The sequence below is a fragment of the Pogona vitticeps genome, chromosome 2 (assembly GCF_051106095.1).
Source record: "Pogona vitticeps strain Pit_001003342236 chromosome 2, PviZW2.1, whole genome shotgun sequence".
NCBI lineage: Eukaryota > Metazoa > Chordata > Lepidosauria > Squamata > Agamidae > Pogona > Pogona vitticeps.
The window spans coordinates 136,019,349-136,038,473 of record NC_135784.1 but is presented as its reverse complement, the minus strand read 5'-3'; the positions used below and the strand labels follow the sequence as shown (position 1 = coordinate 136,038,473).

The window sequence follows — 19,125 nt, the reverse complement described above, 5'->3', positions numbered from 1 at the left end:
GCATGTATATGGAAAATGATTTAAGAAATCAACCCAATTTTTATTTTTGTGTTTTATGGCTTTCATGCAGTTGATTCAAGCTGATTAAGTGGATAGAATATGAATATAACCATGAAAATAAAACTCAGACACTGCTTCAAAATTTCTATATCCTTTATTTTTAAGCAACAATCCAGCTTTATCAAGATACAACACACAATTAGAAGGATGAGATTCTCACCTCATGGTCAAGCACTAGCATGATCATGCATAGCACTGGAGTCATTTGGACTAGAATGTCCCTTCTGAGATTTGTCTCCACCCAAAGCTAACTTCCATGTGGTCCATTCCACCATCGCTTAAAGGGGACCGATACTCAAGGAACAGAACAGCAGGCTCATGTCACCAGTCATAACTGGCACTGGCCCCATTTTCTCATGGCTGAATCAAGAGTCTTCTTAAGACAGCATGGTTGATTACTAGCACCACAACTCTACTGTTCTGTAATGCACAACAGGGCTTCAGACATTTGCCAGTTATTGAACAATACCTTGGATAACCAACCAGCATGTGTTGCAGAAATGGGTAAGGGAGAAAGAGGAAAAAGAACATTTGTTACCCACCTTCTGATATGTACACCCCCAACTTTCAGTCCTCCTAAGCCAACTGAGGGGTTTCTATGTGTTTCAAGACAAAAATGCCACCTAGCACACTTAGAACCAACCAGCCTAGTTGATAAAACACACCACTATAAGAGACCTTAGAAACCATTCGGTCAGCCACAGGCTGCATAATAAGTACCACTGCTCTACATCTACCACTGGGGGGGGGAGGAATCACACATGCTACTTCCATTAGACCCAAGGGAGACAATACAGAAGTTGGGAAAGAAAAAAAAAACACCTTCCTTTAAAATAATAATAATAAAAAAGATGAAGTACATAAAGTGCTTCTTTAATGATAGCTTGAGAAGTACAGTCAGGCTCAAGTTGTGCAGTTCACAAGCATGGAAGAAAAAAAGAAAGAACGACAGACATGAGTTCCAAGTAATAAGAAGGAGCAAAGGAGGATGATTTTTAACCGAGGACTAGGCTGGATTTTCCGCCAGGTGGATTTCTCCTAGATGGTGCTGGTGCTGAGGCTACTGGGCTAGGCACTGGTGCAGCCGGCAGGGGCTTTTCTTCACTCAGGCCTGAAGCAGCTTCTATTTCAACTTCTGTGTTTTCTGGAAAGTGAGGACAGGAGTGGTGATTACGAAGAAGCACAATCATTTCCTCTTAGCTGAGCACCTGCCAGGGTGGGCAAGAAGCTTCGAAGTTTTCGGCTTCCAGAATGTCTGCTGTAGCCAAGATGGGAAATCATATCACCTCAGCTGTTCTGTCCCTGTCATGACACCGGGGTGTGTTATCCCCCCTTTTCGACTACAAATCACCTCTGGAGAGCTGCTCTGAACCAACACTGGTTCCACAGCACATCTCACAAGGAAGGAGACGACTTCTGATCCAAAGCTGTCTTGCAAATACACTGTTCTGATCAACGTACTCTCTAATTTTCAGCCCCACTGGGTGGTACTCCACCTCTCTTGCATGCGACTTGGCCCCTGTGTGCATGTACAACTCTGCCCCCCCCGCACAGGGTTCAGATGCAACCGGAACCTAATGCAATCACTGTGCGGAGGAGGGAGAGAGCTGCACACAAGGAGGCAGAGATGCACGTGTGCGCACCCGGCTTAGACGGAACCTTGGTTCGGTTGTCTCTTTTGGAGTACAAGTGCAGAACACAAATTTATGAGAGGTGACCAACACTGTTTGCTTTTTCTTTGCCTTCTCATTCCATAGAGTTACACTTTTGTTTCCTACAGAAAAGCCAGCCTAAAGCAGCTCAGCTTTTGCTGCCTTGTACCTCCAGATTTACCAACAGACCCACACAGAGAGAAGACTGGGTGTGACCCATCAGAATGCTACCTAATCCAACCAACTCAAATCAACAAGGGGAAACCCTCACAGGTAATCCACATTACTCTCTCTGTGTGTGTGTGTGTGTGTGTGTGTGTGTGTGTGTGTGTGTGTGTGTGTGTGTGTGTGTGTGTGTGTGTGTGTGTGTGTGTGTGTGTGTGTGTGTGTGTGTGTGTGTGTGTGTGTGTGTGTGTGTGTGTGTGTGTGTGTGTGTGTGTGTGTGTGTGTGTGTGTGTGTGTGTGTGTGTGTGTGTGTGTGTGTGTGTGTGTGTGTGTAATCAACTTGCTGGATTCAAACTGTTTCTGTGGGAAAGCATATCCCTCAATCTGTACACTATACCATGTGGCCAAGCTAGGATTACTACTGGGTTGTAAAATTAAAACAAGGCAGCATGGCTAACAGCAGAGGCAGAAGAAGTCATTGGGGGAGGGAGAAGCTGAAGCAGATAAACTCCTAAATCTGAAGCCCTGCCGGGCTCATGATGAGTTGTGGTGGGGAAGTATTCTGTTTGCTTCTCTTTCTTTAAAAGATCTCACTTCCAAGTGAAGCATTCCAGGCTTAGGGTACTGCATTCTTCCCACCTCTGTATGTGGGTGCAAGTGATGGGGAAACAGAAGGGATTTGGATCGAATGGTTTCATGCCTCCTCAAATCCCCCCTGATTTTTCTACATCTCTGCTGAGCCACTGAAGGGAAGGGGGTGAGGGTGACAGACCCTTCGCATGGCATCTGACAAGAAGTTTTTTGCAAGCAGACCTCCCTCTGAGGTAAACCAGAAAATCCCTGGGTCTTGGGAAATCCTTCCAATGATTATGTGCCTGTGCCCTCAGTGGCTATTTTGGGCAGAACACTGGGCGAACCCAAACATCCTAGACTGAATGCACAGGAACTCTTCAGAATGGAGCTCCCTCAGAGATAGTCCCCGAAAGCAGCCTGCCAAAAGCTAGCCAATAATGCAGTAATCATTAGTTGCATGGACAAAATTCTTCAAAAATTCTAATTCAATCTTAAAACACAACTAGAATGAAAATAATGCTGTAAAATGGAACTGCCCCCCACACATAGAAATCATTTGTTTTCCAAGTACCACGACTTTCAGTTCATACATACTCTATGAACCTGTTCTACATTTTTAGTTAATGTAAAACAGATTCACATAGGATAGCTGCATACATTATCAAGTTCTTTCCTTAGCCCTCCTGAGAGGGCCTTCACTATGGTGCTGCTTTGGAACAAGCGGCCCTTGTGGAGCCTGGCTGCTCCTTCTATCACCAAACAAAGATCTTCCTTTTCAGGCAGGTTTTTAAGCAATCCGTGGGGGTCTGAAGGATGCCATGTTTTTAATTTAGATATTTTAAAATGTTTTTAAATGCTTTAATAAGATATTTAATTGTTTTAGCATAGTTTTTATGGTGTTTAAAAATGTGTGATTATTGTATAGTTTTAATCATTGTGAGACATTGATTATTGTATAGTTTTAATCATTGTGAGACATCATCTATGGGGAGAAAGGCAGCGAATGAACGAATGAACGAATTCCTGCCAGTGATATTCTTAAATACTATTGGCATTTATAGGGGGGGGAGGAAAGATTCATATGAGCATTTTGAAGAAGTAAAAGGGCAAAGTCAATTCATCTGAGGAGGATATTTAGGTCTTAAATCCAGAGCAAGAGACCCAGATATGCATATGGTTGTGAATGCCTTTCAACAGCATTTAGTGCTCTTTCTCAAGGCAGCATTGCTTTCAAGGCACTGTTCCGTCAGCAGATCAATCTACACCCCTCCACTTCTGACCAGTTAAACTGCTGTTTCAGGCACAAAATTAAATCTCCTCCCACCCACATCCTCAATGGCACATTTAAGAGATCAGAGCTAAAGCCTAGTACTCTTTTTCTTGTATAATGGTGGGATCTGACACAGTCATCCTTCCTGATGGAGCGGCTTCCATCAGTAGAACAGAGAAGGACAGATACCCAATTCCACCAAAACTCTGTGTATTCTCAAAGCCTGCTTCAGATGGCTGAAAAACCACCCAGAGCAGATTTTGGAGTCGAGTGGCGGGCTGCAGAAAGGACAGGAAGAAAATTAAGTTCCGCGGCACTAGCAGATGTCTGCCAGTGTGACCCTGGATTTCATCCACCGACTGCATGTTGCTACAACTCCTGCTGAAAGCTCCTTTGTACTGTTATGATTACATTAAGCACACTGTTCCCAGTTCTGGCAGCATTAATGCCACATTTCAGACAGACCGTACAGTCAAAACTTCCCAGACTTTGTGATCCATGTGTCCTTCTCTCCTCACGCTAAATAACAGGCGCCCCGGAGAACTGGAGTTAGCAAATCCCATTTTACAGCCATTCTAGAGTTTTATGGGGTTGAGACATAGGGGTGGGTTAAGTACACAGGGGAGTGTCCAGCCGGATATGCCTCTTATCTCATGATGACTCTACAATAAAGGCAACATTATTGGCTGTCAAAGAGTGCCTCTTTTACAAGGGAGAACAACTTAGCCTGTCAGCTAAGAGACCACACTACCGAGCAGCTCACTGCAGCAGAGGCTGTGGCAGGTGTAGGCAGCTCACAATGGGACATAATGAAACCAGGCCAACTTTCTTCAGCGCTCTCATTCAGCTCACGTCAATTGACGGTTCTGCACAGAACACCCTCAGTTCCTGGTTTGTCAAGAATGTTCTTAAGTTATCCCAAAGCCCAATGTGTGCCTTTAAGAATGTTTTATCAGCAATCCTGTTATACAGCTTTCAAGTGTATCTCTTTAAATGGTTTAATGACTAGCTTGATCATGGGCTCCACTGTGAAATGAGTCCTACATGTTCTCGTTTCTAGGTGGCTGTTTGTCCTGCTTTCAGTCTTAGAAAGACAAATGCTAAGTCTCATGAAGGTAGTTTCCATGTTCATGCCTTGAGGAAGTCTATGAGCCATCACTCTCTCTCTCTGCTACACTAATTTTTAATTTTTGTTCAAGAAGCTAGTCATAAGTAGCCCACTGCTAACATCAAAGTGAACTGTGAATACACTTACCCTGTCTAAATAAGCATCTGTTCCAACATGTGACTGTGAATCAGATGTTCACAAATCCATTGCCTTGCTCACCAGCAGGGGGGAAAAGTCTGCAAGGTGGTTTTCAACATGCCATTCTCTTGGAGAACCAGTCCTGGGCATTTCCCCTGATTTTTTTTTCTCCTGATCCAAGCCTCAGAGACAAGGAACGCTAGAAGCCAAATCTCTCTTTCCAGCCCTTATTGCTTGTGAAACATTCAGGGAATTGAGAGAGAGAGAGAGAGAGAGTAGAGATGGGAGAGTACTCAGTAAGCCTTTGCATTTGTGAATGATTGTTCAAATTTGATCAGAATAAAGTGGATGCACTACTCAAAAAACTAGGTGCAAATCAAGGGATAGTTTTCCATTCTGATCATAGAAGCAGCTATATGAAAGGTGGCTGAGACATGGCTAAGATATGGGACCATCCTATTTTGAGTATGTCACAGATCATGGAATTTGACAAAAACAAATTCAAATTGCTTTATTGGTCATCCACACCATTGTTAAATTTCTCTCCTTCTTCTCTTACGGCAATTTCAAATGCCCCTGTGGGGTATAAGCAGCCTAGGCAGTCAAATTGCACTGTCAAAGGTCAGAATCTCTGATTTTATCAAACACTGCCTAGAGGAACTTTCTCAAATATGGCAAGTATTTCAAACTCCCTAGTTGTGATGACAGAATAAGTGCTGGCAGTACGCCTTCCTTTTTAACCTAAAGGAGAAAGAACAATATTTTCTGGGCCCTTTGGCATAATAGCAATTGGGGGGGGGGGAGGAAAGAGGCATGTCCCACTAATAAGTGATAATAAAGTCGGACTACTTGGTTATATATCTCCCAGGCTTCTCTCTATGGACACTCCAATTGCAGTGAAGTACACTCCTATCAGCTATGGAGGCCAAGCTCATATTGAAATGCAACTATCTACCAGTGAGATGGGTCTGCCATTCCTAGATTGTAACCATATAATGCAGCTATGGATTTTATGTTGGAATACTAATCTAGGATTTATCAAATGCAGGAAATTTTGACCTCATAACTGCTCCAACCTATCTTTGTTTCTGACCTTGATTTCAAGATCTAGCTTAACCAGCAGATTTCTGGATGGTTAACCACATGACTAAAATGTCCTGTATCCAGCTCAATAAGCCAAGGGAGATTGACGCCAACTGTTTGCTATGCACTAGACAGAGGAACCAGCTACGGCAATCTTATCAGATTTCAAAAGATCAGTCAGGTTAGAAAGCTAACTACAGACATCTTTCTTAGTGAGCTGTCCATGCATGTAAAAAGCCAAGTAAGGGAAAGCTCCTGCAGAGATTAAGTGAGTACTGTCAACCTCCTGCCCCCAAAGTGTGCTATTTCACAGCTGATAAAATTGGCTGTGTGCATAAGGCACAGCACCTGAGGAGCCACTCTGCTTCACAGAGAACTGGACAGAGAATTCCATTCTGTCTATTCCAATTTTCCTACACCTGAGTATACCAATTTTGGATCACTAGCTCAGGCATCTCTTTCTGCTGTGGAACAGTCTGCCTTCAGACAACTACAGTAAATAGTATAATAGTCACTTATTCATAGGTTATATAATGTACCCTCTCAGCTTTTTGCAGGAAAGATTCCCACACATGACAAGACCACTACCACAAAGAGGATGGGCGGTTCATTATTCAGGCCGTCTTAAACCTGAAACTTAAAACGAAGTTTAGGGAGTGGGCAGCTGCTGAACCTCTTTAGTCACAACACAAAGGCATGCAGCCTTCACAGGCTGTGCACATCTGATGCCAGAGATTCTCCACATAACTTTTTCAGGTCTCAATACGACACTACAAAGCTCTGGAAAGCTTGATTTCATAAAACTCAGAACATGCTTCGTTTACCAAACATCTTGGTAATGAAAATGAGCCCGCTGATGTAATGGACGCACTAACAGAAGCTTTTTCCTCTTTTGCTTTCAGTAATTTCTCACACCAAAACCTCTTCACGTTTACAGTCTGCCTTCCCTTGGGGACCTCAGAACAGATTCCCCTTAAACATATCTATACCTTGCCTTTCTCTTCAAGAGCACCTTAGTTGGCTTATACAATGTTAAAAATATAAAAACTGGAAGAGAAGAGGAGAAACAAACAAACAATAAAATCAAACCAGTCGCCTGACTCTTAGGCAGCCAATCCCTGAGGAAAAAGCCAATCCCTGAGGAAAAAGCCTGCCTGAAAAGAAAAATCTTTGCCTGTCTGCAAGACAGCAAAGAGGGGGCCAGCCTCACCTCCTGAGGGAAGGAATTCCATCTATCTGGCACGATCCATCAATTAGGAGTTCCCCCAACTACTTTTCTTGGTATGTTTTTTTTTTAAACACACACTCTCTCTCCATGCTATGCGTGACAAAGAGCACACCGTATGGCCACAGGCAAAATGACAAGCTTGTCTCCAACATGGACACAATCCTACCCTGGCCATACCAAACCCCACACATTATCCTTTAGGCTTCAAATAACACTGTTGTGTTCAGCCAGGGCCTCTCCCTGAGCACTGGAAAGGATTACCTTAAGGCTACCTGAAAGTTAAAAGTGAAAAAGGTACTTACCAGGAGCCTCGCCTTCCCCGCTCTGCAATAAAAAAAAGTTTGTGTCATTTCCAGTTCTTTGAAACAAGCATAACTGACGGTCCTTTCTTGCATTTAAGCCAAGAGGAAGGGCTCGTTTAGATGTGCATTTGTCCCACTGTTCGGTGTGCTGCAGGGGGCGGGTTGGTTTGCTCTTTTTTTCCGGTAACCCAAACCCTCGTCGCTAGAAGGGACCAATTTGCCTCCAGAGCATTCCAGTCTGTATCTTTCACTTCTGCTTTTCTAGTGCACTCTAGTCTGTTCCCAATGTGTGCAAATTGCTGGGAATGGACTCAAACTGAGCTTTGCATCTATTAAAGCTGCCAAGGCTCCTTCCTGTTTCAATTTGTGGTATCATGACATGGCCTAATAAGTGAGCAATTACAGGATATAAGAAAAAAGAACACTTCCCCTGCTCCTCTGAAGAGGGACGGGGGACGTGAAATCATTATTATTATTTTTTACTCTGCTAGACCATATCTGTTGTGCTGAATCATTTAAAATATATATTTTTAAAAATTATTTGCCTTTATGTGAAGTGCAAATCAAAATCATGGCTGGAGGCGGCTTCTCAATCAGTACTATACACAAGGCAAAGAAAAAAAACATAACATTGTTTTTTTAATCAGAGTGATTCAGTGCATCAGTTATGGCCTAGCAGAGTAAAATAAGTTAATATTTTCACTTCCCCTGCCCCCTGCAGTGTTCAACTGAGAATGGAAGAGCCAGACAGTCACCTGAGATGGATAGGACATTTGCATGCAATGATTGCGCCCAATGGCGTATTGCTCCTCCCCTCAGTCTCAAGCAAACCTATTTAGACTGCACTAGCCTGCATCAAGAGGTATGACAATCACAGAATGAAAACTAAATAAATAAATAAAAGTTCAATGCTACCTTTGAAAATTAACAAATGTATTTCAATGTGAGATTCCTCAGTTTCCAAGACAGTCTGAGGAAGCGGATCATAATCAAAGGGTGCACTGAAATGTATCTGTTTTTTAAGATGCCAAAATACTTTTATTTTTGGCTTGGTTTTGTTATACATGCTGGAACATGTTTAATAAGGCTACTTCTCCGAAATATACAGAGCAGTGTTTTCTGAAGGCTAGCTATTCTTACCAAAAGCTGGAAATGATATACAGTATCTTACATAAGATTACAAGCCTTAAATAAATTCTACCGCTGTACCATTTATAATTTGTAAAGGAATTAGAAACAGCAGTCTTATCTATATATGTGTACAGTATACTGCTTTCCCATAACACTGTATCCCAGCAAGTTCCAAACAGTAATATATATGAGAAAAGAAAAGCAAAAGAACCATAGCAGCAACCTACCCACATAATAAAAACAAACCACACAACTCTGAATTGTAAACACAATGTGGGGCTCTCTACAATTAATCTAAGCACATCATTAAATGGCCCAGCTATCTCACCTTGCTTCTTCCAAATTATATCTTCCTATGCCTAAGCCTCTACCTTGTGCCAGCCTCTCTTAGTTTTTTCAAGTTTTTATTTATTAAAATAACCAAAAACATATGGAGCTAAGCTATACCTACATTAAGCAAAACTATTCCTTCCCACTAAGATGTAGCCAGTTCTATACCTGGAGACCAGATCAAGTCTCTGGTATTTAAAACATGTATCTCCATAAACAATCTCTGGTTAACTGAGGAACCAACCTTTGTACTCTTCTCTACTAACATATTAAATCAATGGGAACCAAATTTCTATGAATTCCTCTTGATTTGCATTTCTCAATATCCTTCACTTATCTGTCAATTTGCCCATGATGGCTAACTCCCATACCCTTTTAAGTCCAGATCACTTAACCATTTCCATTTATAAACAATTTCTGTGAGCAAGAGGGCTATTCAATAAAGCCCAATATTTCTGTGGTATATAATGCTTAATACTACAATGTTTGTTATCTAATTCCAGAAACTAGTTACTCAGTTTTACAAAGTTGGGTTTTTTAAATCACTTCCCCTTTGCCAATCAGGGGAAGTGATTAATTTGCCAACATCCTAAAGCGGCTTGCTTATTGAGCTACTTCACTGTTATTGGCACATTGAAAGAGGGAGGCTTCCTTTGGTCTGTTCCCAGCAATCACACGTGTTGGAGACGAACCACGGAAGAGTGATCCTACCTGCACCAAAAAAAAAAGCGGAAGGCCCCTGACAGTGGCCAGAAGGTTGCAGGTAGGAAGGCTCTGTGGGTTGGCTAGTCTGCTGCAGCAAAGATCTCATCTGATCGCCATCTTTCAGAGCACACCAGCTGGTCCCTGCAATGCTCCAAACAGCTGGTTAAATAGCCAGTGTAGTCAGCCTCTTAGTCTAAAGACACATTTCTCTTCCCATTCTGGAAACTGCAAAGTTTTGCCTGGCAGCAGAAGTCTGGGTGAGCCAAAATCAGACAAAGAGCTGCATGTGCCAAAACTTTCATCCACTGTTGCCAGGATTCAGCACAGTGATACATTCAGTTAACGTCCAGCGGCAGGAAGGAATGGAGTGGTCCGATTGTGATGTGTGGTTTTTTAGTGTCCTCCATGTTTATACAGCATACAGAGAGATTTTCTCAGTCAAACCCAATTAACTGTTTGATTTAAAAAGAATCACAGAGACTTATACTGGACACTCCTAAGCTTCCACAAGGTACCTAATTATATACTTCACCTTTTGACAAATCAAGCTTTTTCTCTTGTATTGTAAGGAGGCTTAACACTTTTTGCAAGTTAAGTGAGTTGAAAACTCAGTTTGCTTTTCTACCTAGTTCTTTTAATGTCTCTCTGCTGGTAAGCAAAAAAGTGCTACTTCCATTTGAAGCCTGAATATACAGTGGTGCCTCGCTAGACGATGATAATCCGTTCCACTGAAATCGCTGTTTAGCGAAGTCATTGTCTAGCAAAAAGCATTTCCCTATTGGAATGCATTGAAACCTGTTTAATGCGTTCCAATGGGAAAGAATCATTGTTGTCTAGTGAAGATCGGCCATAGGAAAGCCACTTTGCGAACCACCGATCAGCTGTTTAAATCGCTGTCTTGCGAAGCTTAGGTCCCGAAAACACCTGTTTTGTGAGCGCGGAGGGAGCTGTCAAAATCGTTGTCTAGCGAAAATTGGTTTGTGAAGCAGGGACCAAAGATTGTCCAGCGAAATTCCCCCATAGGAATCACTGTTTTGTGAATCACTATAGCGATCGCAAGAAGTCAATGTCTAGCGAAAAAACTGTCATGCGGGGTAACTGTCTAGCGAGGCACCACTATACTCTGTTTTGATAATACTCCATCATTCTCCACCAAGTAGCCGTCCAAGAACTATCTTCAAGGCCGCCTCAGGTTCTTGTGCCATGGAAGCTAGGTAGAAATGGCTCTCTTCTTGGCATTAGTCTCTCCACCAAGTACTGCAAACAATCCAGCTACAAACAGTAAGAACTGGCATCAAGGTGACCAGCCCACATTTCTCTTCTTTGCATTAAGCTCTATATACACAGAGCCAGGATCATCAATACACTGAGAAGTGAACACCAAGAACCATTATCCTGCACTGTTACAAGGCCCACTTCCATGTTCTATTCCAGCCTTTTTCATCCAATAAGCTAAACAGAAGCTTTTACAAACTATGGAAGTTCAGACATTGCAAGAACCTTTTGAATGACTCCCCAACAAGCAGTCTTACATTCAAATGACAAATAAAAGCAGTCTCTTCTGACCAGCCATTTTCTTGAGAGCTACTCTTCTATCCAAAAACTTACGGCAATCTTAAATGCAATTACTATAAGGGAGGATGTGAAGTGAGTAAGGTAGGAAATCCATTTTCCCTCTGAAAAACCATTTGCCCTATATGTTGACCACCTCTCAGCCAATATTAAAATATTCAACATTAATAGGAAATGACCTCTTACCTTTGGATCTACACAATCACCAGAATTTGCATCAGAAGAATTTATCCTATCTGAGCCAAGTTCTTCAGGATTTTCACTGATATCACTGGACTTGGCTGCGAGAAACAGATTTTTTCAGTGTAAACAATGCATTTACAGCAAATCAAGGCCAATCAAAGCAACATTCATATTTCCAAGCAATATTCTCTGGCATCTAACTGGATTCCCATTCCCATATCAATTGGGAAGGATATCCCAATTGATATCCTTTTCTAGCCTGGCCTAAGACAATACCACACAGGCACTAGATTCAAACATAGGATAAGTAAACCTTTTCACAACCCCCATAGACCAAAAACATTCCTGGCCATTCAAAAAAAAAAAAAAAAACACCACTTGAGTTTCTTCTTTCTGATAGAAAGATCACTGATCAAGCAGCTAGATTTTGTATGGCGATACTTAGGTTTCAGAAATTCCACAGTAACTATACACCAGATTTTAAATTGTCTTTTAATGCCAAATGTTTATATGAAGTACTGTACCTGGATTTTGGGAAATTTTAAAGTAACTAGATACTAGATTTTAAGTTGTCTTTTAATGCCAAATGATCTTACAAAGTATTTAGAATTTTGGAAACTGTAAAGGTCTATGTTTTTCTCCCTGTGTGATTGGTCTAAGGACCATAACAATAAACTGTACCATACTTGTTCACAACTGGTCCAACAACAGTTACCACCTTGATCTATTCTGTCTCATAACTCAATGGCTAGAATCCCACTGTTTTCATGTACTGTAAATAGGCAATCACACTCTCCCTCGTGCTCCCGACACCCTCCAGTGGAGAAAATGTCTGTGTGCCTGGTCATGCAAGTAATAGCAAGTGATGGGAGAAACCAGCTCTCCTGAACTGTTTTCATTCACCAGGGTTTTGAGCTTATATAGCATTCTGCATTTATGAGAACAGGAACTACAGAGGTCAAGAGTAAAGATGGGCATGAACCGTGGTCAGGTCTGGTTCAGTTTGGTACCTGCACAGGGGTTCCCAGGCACTATATGCTTCCCTTCCCCTGTGCAATCACCCATTCGTCCCTCCTTTGCCTTCTCCACACAATTGTCCACTCAGACAAGGCGGCAGGGCAGTGTGGAGAAGGCAAGGGAGGAAAGTGCACTGTAGCTGGTGAGTGGGTGATTGCAAAGAGTCAGCAGGGGAGGGAAGCAAGCAGCACCCATGGAACACATGTGCAGGTGCTGCGCCGAACCAGGCCGAACCACGGTTTGTGCCCATCTCTAGTCAAGAGACTCCATACCTGCTCTAGATGTTTACACAGATATTCTTGAATAAATATACTCTATCATAAAAAGGCTTCCATTCCTGCCGTTTTTGGATTGAACTTGCAGAAGTTAACAGGTAGTCAAGCAAGAACTTGCTCATGCCAAGGGATCTGATATGGACACTTGTGACCAAAAACAGAACCAGAGAATTACTCAACAGCTACATGTTGGAGCAGCATCTAGTAAATGTGGTGCTCTTTCTTTAAAAAGGTGAATAATCCATGCTCTCCACCCATATGCAACCATTCTGGCATGAAAGAACCCTAAGGCCCATCTTATCTTGTTTCCAATTAGTGTTTAACATCTTGGTAAAAACTATTTTACAGCTGCAAAGCACATTCAACAAATACATTCAAAGAAACCAAATTTCAGTACAGGGAGCCTTTTGAAAAAGGACCTCTTTCACCTGTTGATCTAGCCCAGGAGGGTGGATTCTCTTCTGGGGTCCCAAAGATACTGGATGCCATCTTGCTCCTTCTTCCTCCTTGCTGTTCTTTTGGCAAATCAAATCCAAGGTTGAAATTGGAACCACCACCTGGCGGACGAAGAACCCTGGAATAAGATGCAGGAATTATATTTAAGGCATATTAGCTGCCTCAATATGATTATTAAAGCAGCAGTACAAACACACATGAGCGCGCACACATACCTCACTTTATTCCATTTCAGATTAGTCTGATTTCTGATGGTTGCTGTGAGCGTTCCAGGCTGTTTGGCCATGTTCTTAAGGTTTTTCTTCCTAACGTTTTGCCAGTCCCTGTGGTCGGCATCTTCAGAGGACAGGAGTCAGAACTCTGCCTGTGCTCTGTTCTGACTCCTGTCCTCTGAAGATGTCGGCCACAGAGACTGGTGAAACGTTAGGAAGAAAAACCTTAAGAACACGGCCAAACAGCCCAGAAAACCCACAACAACCATTGGATCCTGGTCATGAAAGCCTTTGAGAATACATTGTCTGATTTCTGTTACATATGATGGAAAAACACAGTTAGGAGCTCGTCATTTATTTGGAAATTGTAAATGTAACCAAAATGCTGATGGGCTCACACAGCTGACATGGAAGCAAGGGAAAGAGTACAAAGGAAAAATAAGAGTGGCAGCACCAGGGTTAATATACTCCCCCTACCCAGGAGATCTGGAAAACATTTTGGGGCTATCAGATCCTGTCATCAACATACTGCCTTTTAGTGGTACTGTCAGACAAAAAGAAAGGAAAACAGAGGTTTTATATCTCTTATAGGGAGACCTGTAGATATGGATCTCTCTTCTGACTGAAAAAGAAAATCCACTAAATACTTCCAAGAGACATGAGGACTTCTGCCTAAATTACACCTAGTATTTACTTCAGACCTCTGGCTGCAATACTACATACTCAAACAGATATAATGCCATGAGTTATGAGTTGATCCAGAAGCAGAAACATAACTATTTCAGCTGGACAACATGAAGATTAAAGACCACTGATTTTTCTTGATTCCTGCCAAGTTCATTTTGTGGAACTGTAACATACTTTCCTTACTTGTAAAGAACACTTGAGAAGATACTTGGAGCCCAGAGATAAGAGTACACTTTGATCTACAGTACACTGAAATGCCATACCTCCCAACCATTACTAAGTATTGTATGGACATGTTCTCGAATTAATTAGCAAGAACATAATGTGGCAAAGTCTAATTTTTGCCTCATTACTAGCCACATTACTATAAATCGTATCTGACTCAAGGCAACTGGAAGTCATCCACATTTTTCATTACAAGATATTCCTAATTAAAGTATGGGATGAACTAAATGAAGGGCCATCTTCCTTAATAAAATTATTACAAGGAAGATATACTGTAATACCATGCTGAGTACAGAGAAGAAGCTGAACAGAAGATGTACTGAAATCTTCTAGACATCATCCTGAAAGGTGTCCTTCAGCGTTTTCCACATTTCAGAAATTCATTTCTCACCATGTACAGACAGCAATCCAAGCATGTATTCAGGCAATGTATGAATTCCTACATGCACATTATTTACACACAGTGCTTGTTGAGGTGGGGAAGGATCCAGTAGTGCAACATGATGAAGCTGAAGAGGAACAGAAGTGAGCTTCTGTGGATTGTCATCTGTATTCTCAGTCAATTCCTCTAGTAGTGTATTTACAGCTCTTTCTGCCCCTCTTCCACCAGAGGGAAGAGTATGGAACAGGACTACACACAGCACAAGACCAAAAGAGACTACTATAAAGACTGTCACCCATTGCTAATTATACTTTTTTGTGGATTTAATTGTTAAGCTGCTTTGGGAGACTGTCTTGGCTAAAAAGTAGGTTAACAACAATCAACCAGACACAGGAGAGAAAGGAATTTTACCAGTCTCCTATTTCCCAGCAGATTAAGTCCACAGAAGCTGCTACACCGTTACGTATTTAAAGGAGTGCACCAACTCCTCTCTGCCCATACTGTGCTAATCAGGGTGTAAAGGTAAGCTGTATATGAGTAACAAAGTATTCTGCCTCTATTGCCTGGAGGCTGTTCTTATTCACCAGAGGTGTCTGAACTTTTTTGCTACATTATTGCTTCATTTGGTTCCAAAATCATCAGTGACTCTAAGATATCATCAGCATGGCAGCACAAACCTGACCACCTTGAGAATTAAGACTTAAACAGAAACCAGGTCATCAAAGACGTCAAATTTCATATATGATTCACAAAACATCAACACTTGTAGTTACTTCAAAATCTTGCTTGGAAAAAGCAGTTCAGCAGATCTAGTTGGGAGTAGCTTAACCTATGCTCCACTTTTCCATTAGCATCACTCATACATGGATGTTACTGCCCTGCCCTGTAATAACCCATCTCTCCACAAAAAAGCAGCATTACACTGATTGACACCATGCTTCAATAAAAATTGCTGTGTTGATTTATACTACCCTTCCAGATTATGTAGGACTGCAACTCCCAGTCTCTCTCATCTCTTGCAACAGCTAGTTTTCCACCCCTGGGTTAGAGAAGAGGTGGGTAATTAATTTCTATAGGGGGCCACATGAAAAATCTGAACTGGAGTGTTCGGGGGCCGAATCAACTTTACTTAAAAATAAAATGAAACAGTGATGTTATGATTGTTTTCATTTTAAACTTGTTAATCTTCACAAATACCAAAGAGGTTTTTTGCCGTATGTTAAAGATAAGCAACCGATCAAGTTAAATAAACTTTAGACAAAAATCTATAAATGGTTTTGATGTTCAAAACTGTCCATGGGCCGGACAAGAATGGCTCGTGGGCCGTTTGTGGCCCTTGGGCCACACTTTGCCCAGGTCTGGGTTCGAGGGTGCTGAAGAACCCACTCTCTCTGACAGAAGCCTCTTATACTCAACTTAATGGCTACTAGAACAATTTTTAAAAGTTACAGCTAAAGCAACCCATGGCAACAGCAGGGAAACCCGTATAGATAAATGGTCACACAAGCTTGTAGTAGCACAGCAGTAGTAGGCAGTGGTGTTCATTCTTTTTTCAGACACACACCCCTTTCAAACTTCTTCACATGTATACAGTAGTCCCCTCTTTCAGTTTGGAGAATCAGTTCAACAAATGTGTTGGTTGAGATTTTATGCCTCACCGATCCTTATGCCTTCTTTTCACCCCCTCCGTTGACATGCAGATGATGGCAAGCCATTAGCAATGTGCTGAGGCTAATGGGAGCTGTAGTCCAATACCTGGAAGAGCCACATGTCGCCCAGCTCTGTGCTAAATTTCAAGAACGACAGGTGTGCATTCTGAGAAGCCACTTCCAGCAGCTGCTTAAGCAAAGGTGCTGAGACACCTTTTCAGATTCAAGCCATATTATGTGTTGTCATAATTTCTGTTCATACACAAGACCTTTGTTTCATTCTTCTGTAAGATAGCTGTTTACTACAGTGCAACTAAAGTAACTGCACACCTTTCCTTTGTTCTAAGACCAACCACTCCTTTAATACTGCTTTTCTGGAGGTCCTGCTTTTTGAGGAAAGTCAAACCACCCACCGTGTTTCCCCCTCCCCATAATTGCTTGCACAAAACCAGCATATTTTTCTGTTAGGGTTCTGTCCAGGATGGGAAGCCCTGGAAGCAGCAGCACAAGAGCCGGAGCATGCTTTAGTTTTAAGGGCTAGTCCATTTAAAGGAACAGTACACAATAAGCTCGATGCACCTTTCACTCCTGCTTGAAGTTGCACCAACAGGCAGAAGCTAGGCTAAGGCGGGCGGGCGGGGGGGGGGGGGCTCCTTTCTGGAAGAGGCCAAGAGAAGTTGCTGACGCCACCAAAGCCTCGTCTAAGCCCCGAGTTAACAGGTAGCGATGGCCACAGATGCGAGACAATAGAAAGCGCGCTCCAGCCCCACCCAGTGAGAAAAACCACTTTCACTCAGGAGGAACACCTTCCCCCGCAAGATACACCAGACCAGACAAAAAAGGAAACCAAGCAACTATGCCCCGGGGGGGGGGTGAAGCAGAAGGGGTTGGGAACCCCTCATCCCGCCGCCAAGGGTCATCAGGGAAGGGGCAGACGGGGTCCTTTGTTAGGCTGGGAGGCAAAAACGCCCTGATCGGTGGGCGCTGAGGGAGTCTAGCCGTGCTCTGCCTGGTCGCACACCCTGGAAGCCGCCCCCCTCCCGGCCGCTGTTTCTTGGCGGGGGGGAATTAAGGCAGGCCCAGAAGCCCCATCACAGATTCCTCGGCGGGTGCAACCCCCTCCCTCTTGATTGCAAATTGGGGGGGGGGGCGGGGAGCAAAGCCTAAAACCAGCCAAAACTACTACAGTGCCCGCGAGAGGAGGAAGGATCCTCTCCTTCTGTCACCACCAACACGCATCCCGAGCCCCGAACAAGGATGACCCTGCAAAAGACCCCCCCCAAAAAAAAAACCTTAAGCGAGAAGAGGGGGCGATTGAGCGACCGGCCCTTCGGGGTCCCTGACAAAAACCGGGTGGAAGCAGGGGCTCCGGCGTACAAAGGAAAGCCCGGGGGGGTGGGGGAGAGACGCGGAGGGGAAAAGAAGAAAGCCTGTGCGCCACAGGTCCGGAAACCGCCAGCCGGGAGGCCTAAAAGGGAAAGGAGGAGAGAAGCGTGGGCCGATCGCCCTCCAGCTACGGAGCAGGCCCGGCAGAGGCTTCGCCTGCCTCTCGGGCACCACCACCCCCGACGGGCCCAGGCAGGGGAGGAGGAGGAGGAGAGACGTGGGTGTGGTGGGCAGCCCGGGCAAAACCCCACAACCTCCTCGCCATGACAATAGGCCACAGCCATGGCCCACTCCAGGAAAAAAGGTGGGGGGGAAGGAGTGCCTGCATCCCAGCGATGGGATCCTTCCCCCCGTTACTGGGGGAGCGGGGAGTGGAGGTGGGGAGAGATCTGGGGGGGGGGGGGAAAGGCCACCGCCAGCCACGGAGAGCGGGACTGAGATTTTTTTCCCCCTCTTCCTCCTTCCCTCCCAGTGGGATCAGCGCCGGGAGACCCGAGAAAAAAAAGGAAATCCCACCCTTTCCCCCTACCCAAGATTTGTGGGGGGGGGGGCTCACGTGTTCCGTGGCAAGAAGCCAAAGTCAGCGGAAGCCACGGAGGGAGGGAGCTTCTGCCCCTCCCCGCAGAAAACTCCCCTGCCTTTCCCTTGGAGAGCCAACCCCGCAGGAACCGAAGCTTTGGACGACTAGCCCTCCCCCCCATTCACACACACACAAACAACGGACACCCGGGCCGCTGAAGGAGGAGGAAGAGCAAAGAGCGGCTCTGTCAAAGACCGTGGATTCTTTCTGTTCTTCTTCCTCCGTTTCCTTCCCACAAAAAAAGGTCTGAGAGGACCCCGAACCCTCTCGGCATTGTCTTTCGTTCACGTATCCACATGCTCACACACAAACACATGCAAACACGCGGTCCAACCTAGAGCTGCTACGTCCGCTGGGGTCCATCCCCTTAAATGTGGTTGTGGTTGTCATGGCGGGGAAGAGCCGGAATGAAGAAACCGCCCGAGTGACGAGGCTAGCGGAAGATGATATTCCCGCACCTCTCCCTCAGTTGCTGCCGGCGAAAACTGCAGTAGCTGCCCGGCACCAGCATCGCCTTTTATACCCATGGCTCCTCGACTCCTCTTATTGGGCAGTTCAAAATCTTTCTCCCCTTCTCATTAGCCAGTCTTACGCCACTCCAACGACTATCCCGCCTCCAAACGCCAGACACAAGTACTGTAGTCTCCCCCGCTCCATAAAAAACACTGGTCAACCAATGTTTTTACTTCGCGCTTATTGGTTGTTCTTCGCCATTCATCCCCTTTGTTTGTGATTGAACACTCTGGCTGTCACTCA

The 19,125-nt window shown here is 43.9% G+C and overlaps 1 protein-coding gene and 1 long non-coding RNA gene across 6 annotated transcripts; one reads left to right on the top strand and one right to left on the bottom strand.

Annotated features, from left to right (window-relative positions):
- Positions 1-135: 135 nt before the first annotated feature.
- On the bottom strand, positions 136-18,899 carry JPT1 (Jupiter microtubule associated homolog 1). Of its 5 annotated transcripts, none has more exons than XM_078386061.1 (5): positions 18,704-18,899; positions 13,212-13,366; positions 11,504-11,598; positions 7,580-7,601; positions 136-1,579 (listed from the first exon to the last, which is right to left on the bottom strand). In XM_078386061.1, the coding sequence occupies exons 1-5, from the start codon at positions 18,757-18,759 to the stop codon at positions 1,401-1,403; spliced, it is 507 nt and encodes a 168-aa protein (XP_078242187.1). In that variant the 5' UTR covers positions 18,760-18,899; the 3' UTR covers positions 136-1,400. The 5 variants fall into 5 exon arrangements, 4 of the variants coding, with proteins under 4 accessions (XP_078242187.1, XP_078242188.1, XP_078242190.1 ...); XM_078386062.1 differs by having other exon boundaries at positions 13,221-13,366; XM_078386064.1 differs by having other exon boundaries at positions 136-1,318; positions 13,221-13,366; positions 18,704-18,861.
- LOC140704561 (uncharacterized) lies at positions 1,875-4,030 on the top strand. Its single transcript, XR_012083814.2, has 2 exons — positions 1,875-1,985; positions 3,943-4,030. It is a non-coding gene; the product is annotated as an uncharacterized LOC140704561 (long non-coding RNA).
- Positions 18,900-19,125: the final 226 nt, after the last annotated feature.

What these genes read in the sequence shown, in the direction of transcription:
- JPT1 (XM_078386061.1), bottom strand. Translation starts at nt 18,759, where the DNA reads ATGACAACCACAACCACATTTAAGGGGATGGACCCCAGCGGACGTAGC. An exon ending in TAGATCAACAGGTGAAAGAG is followed by an intron (nt 11,599 to 13,211) that starts GTCCTTTTTCAA and finishes TGTTTCTCGCAG; the next exon opens with CCAAGTCCAGTGATATCAGT. An exon ending in GTGATTGTGTAGATCCAAAG is followed by an intron (nt 7,602 to 11,503) that starts GTAAGAGGTCAT and finishes TTTTTATTGCAG; the next exon opens with AGCGGGGAAGGCGAGGCTCC.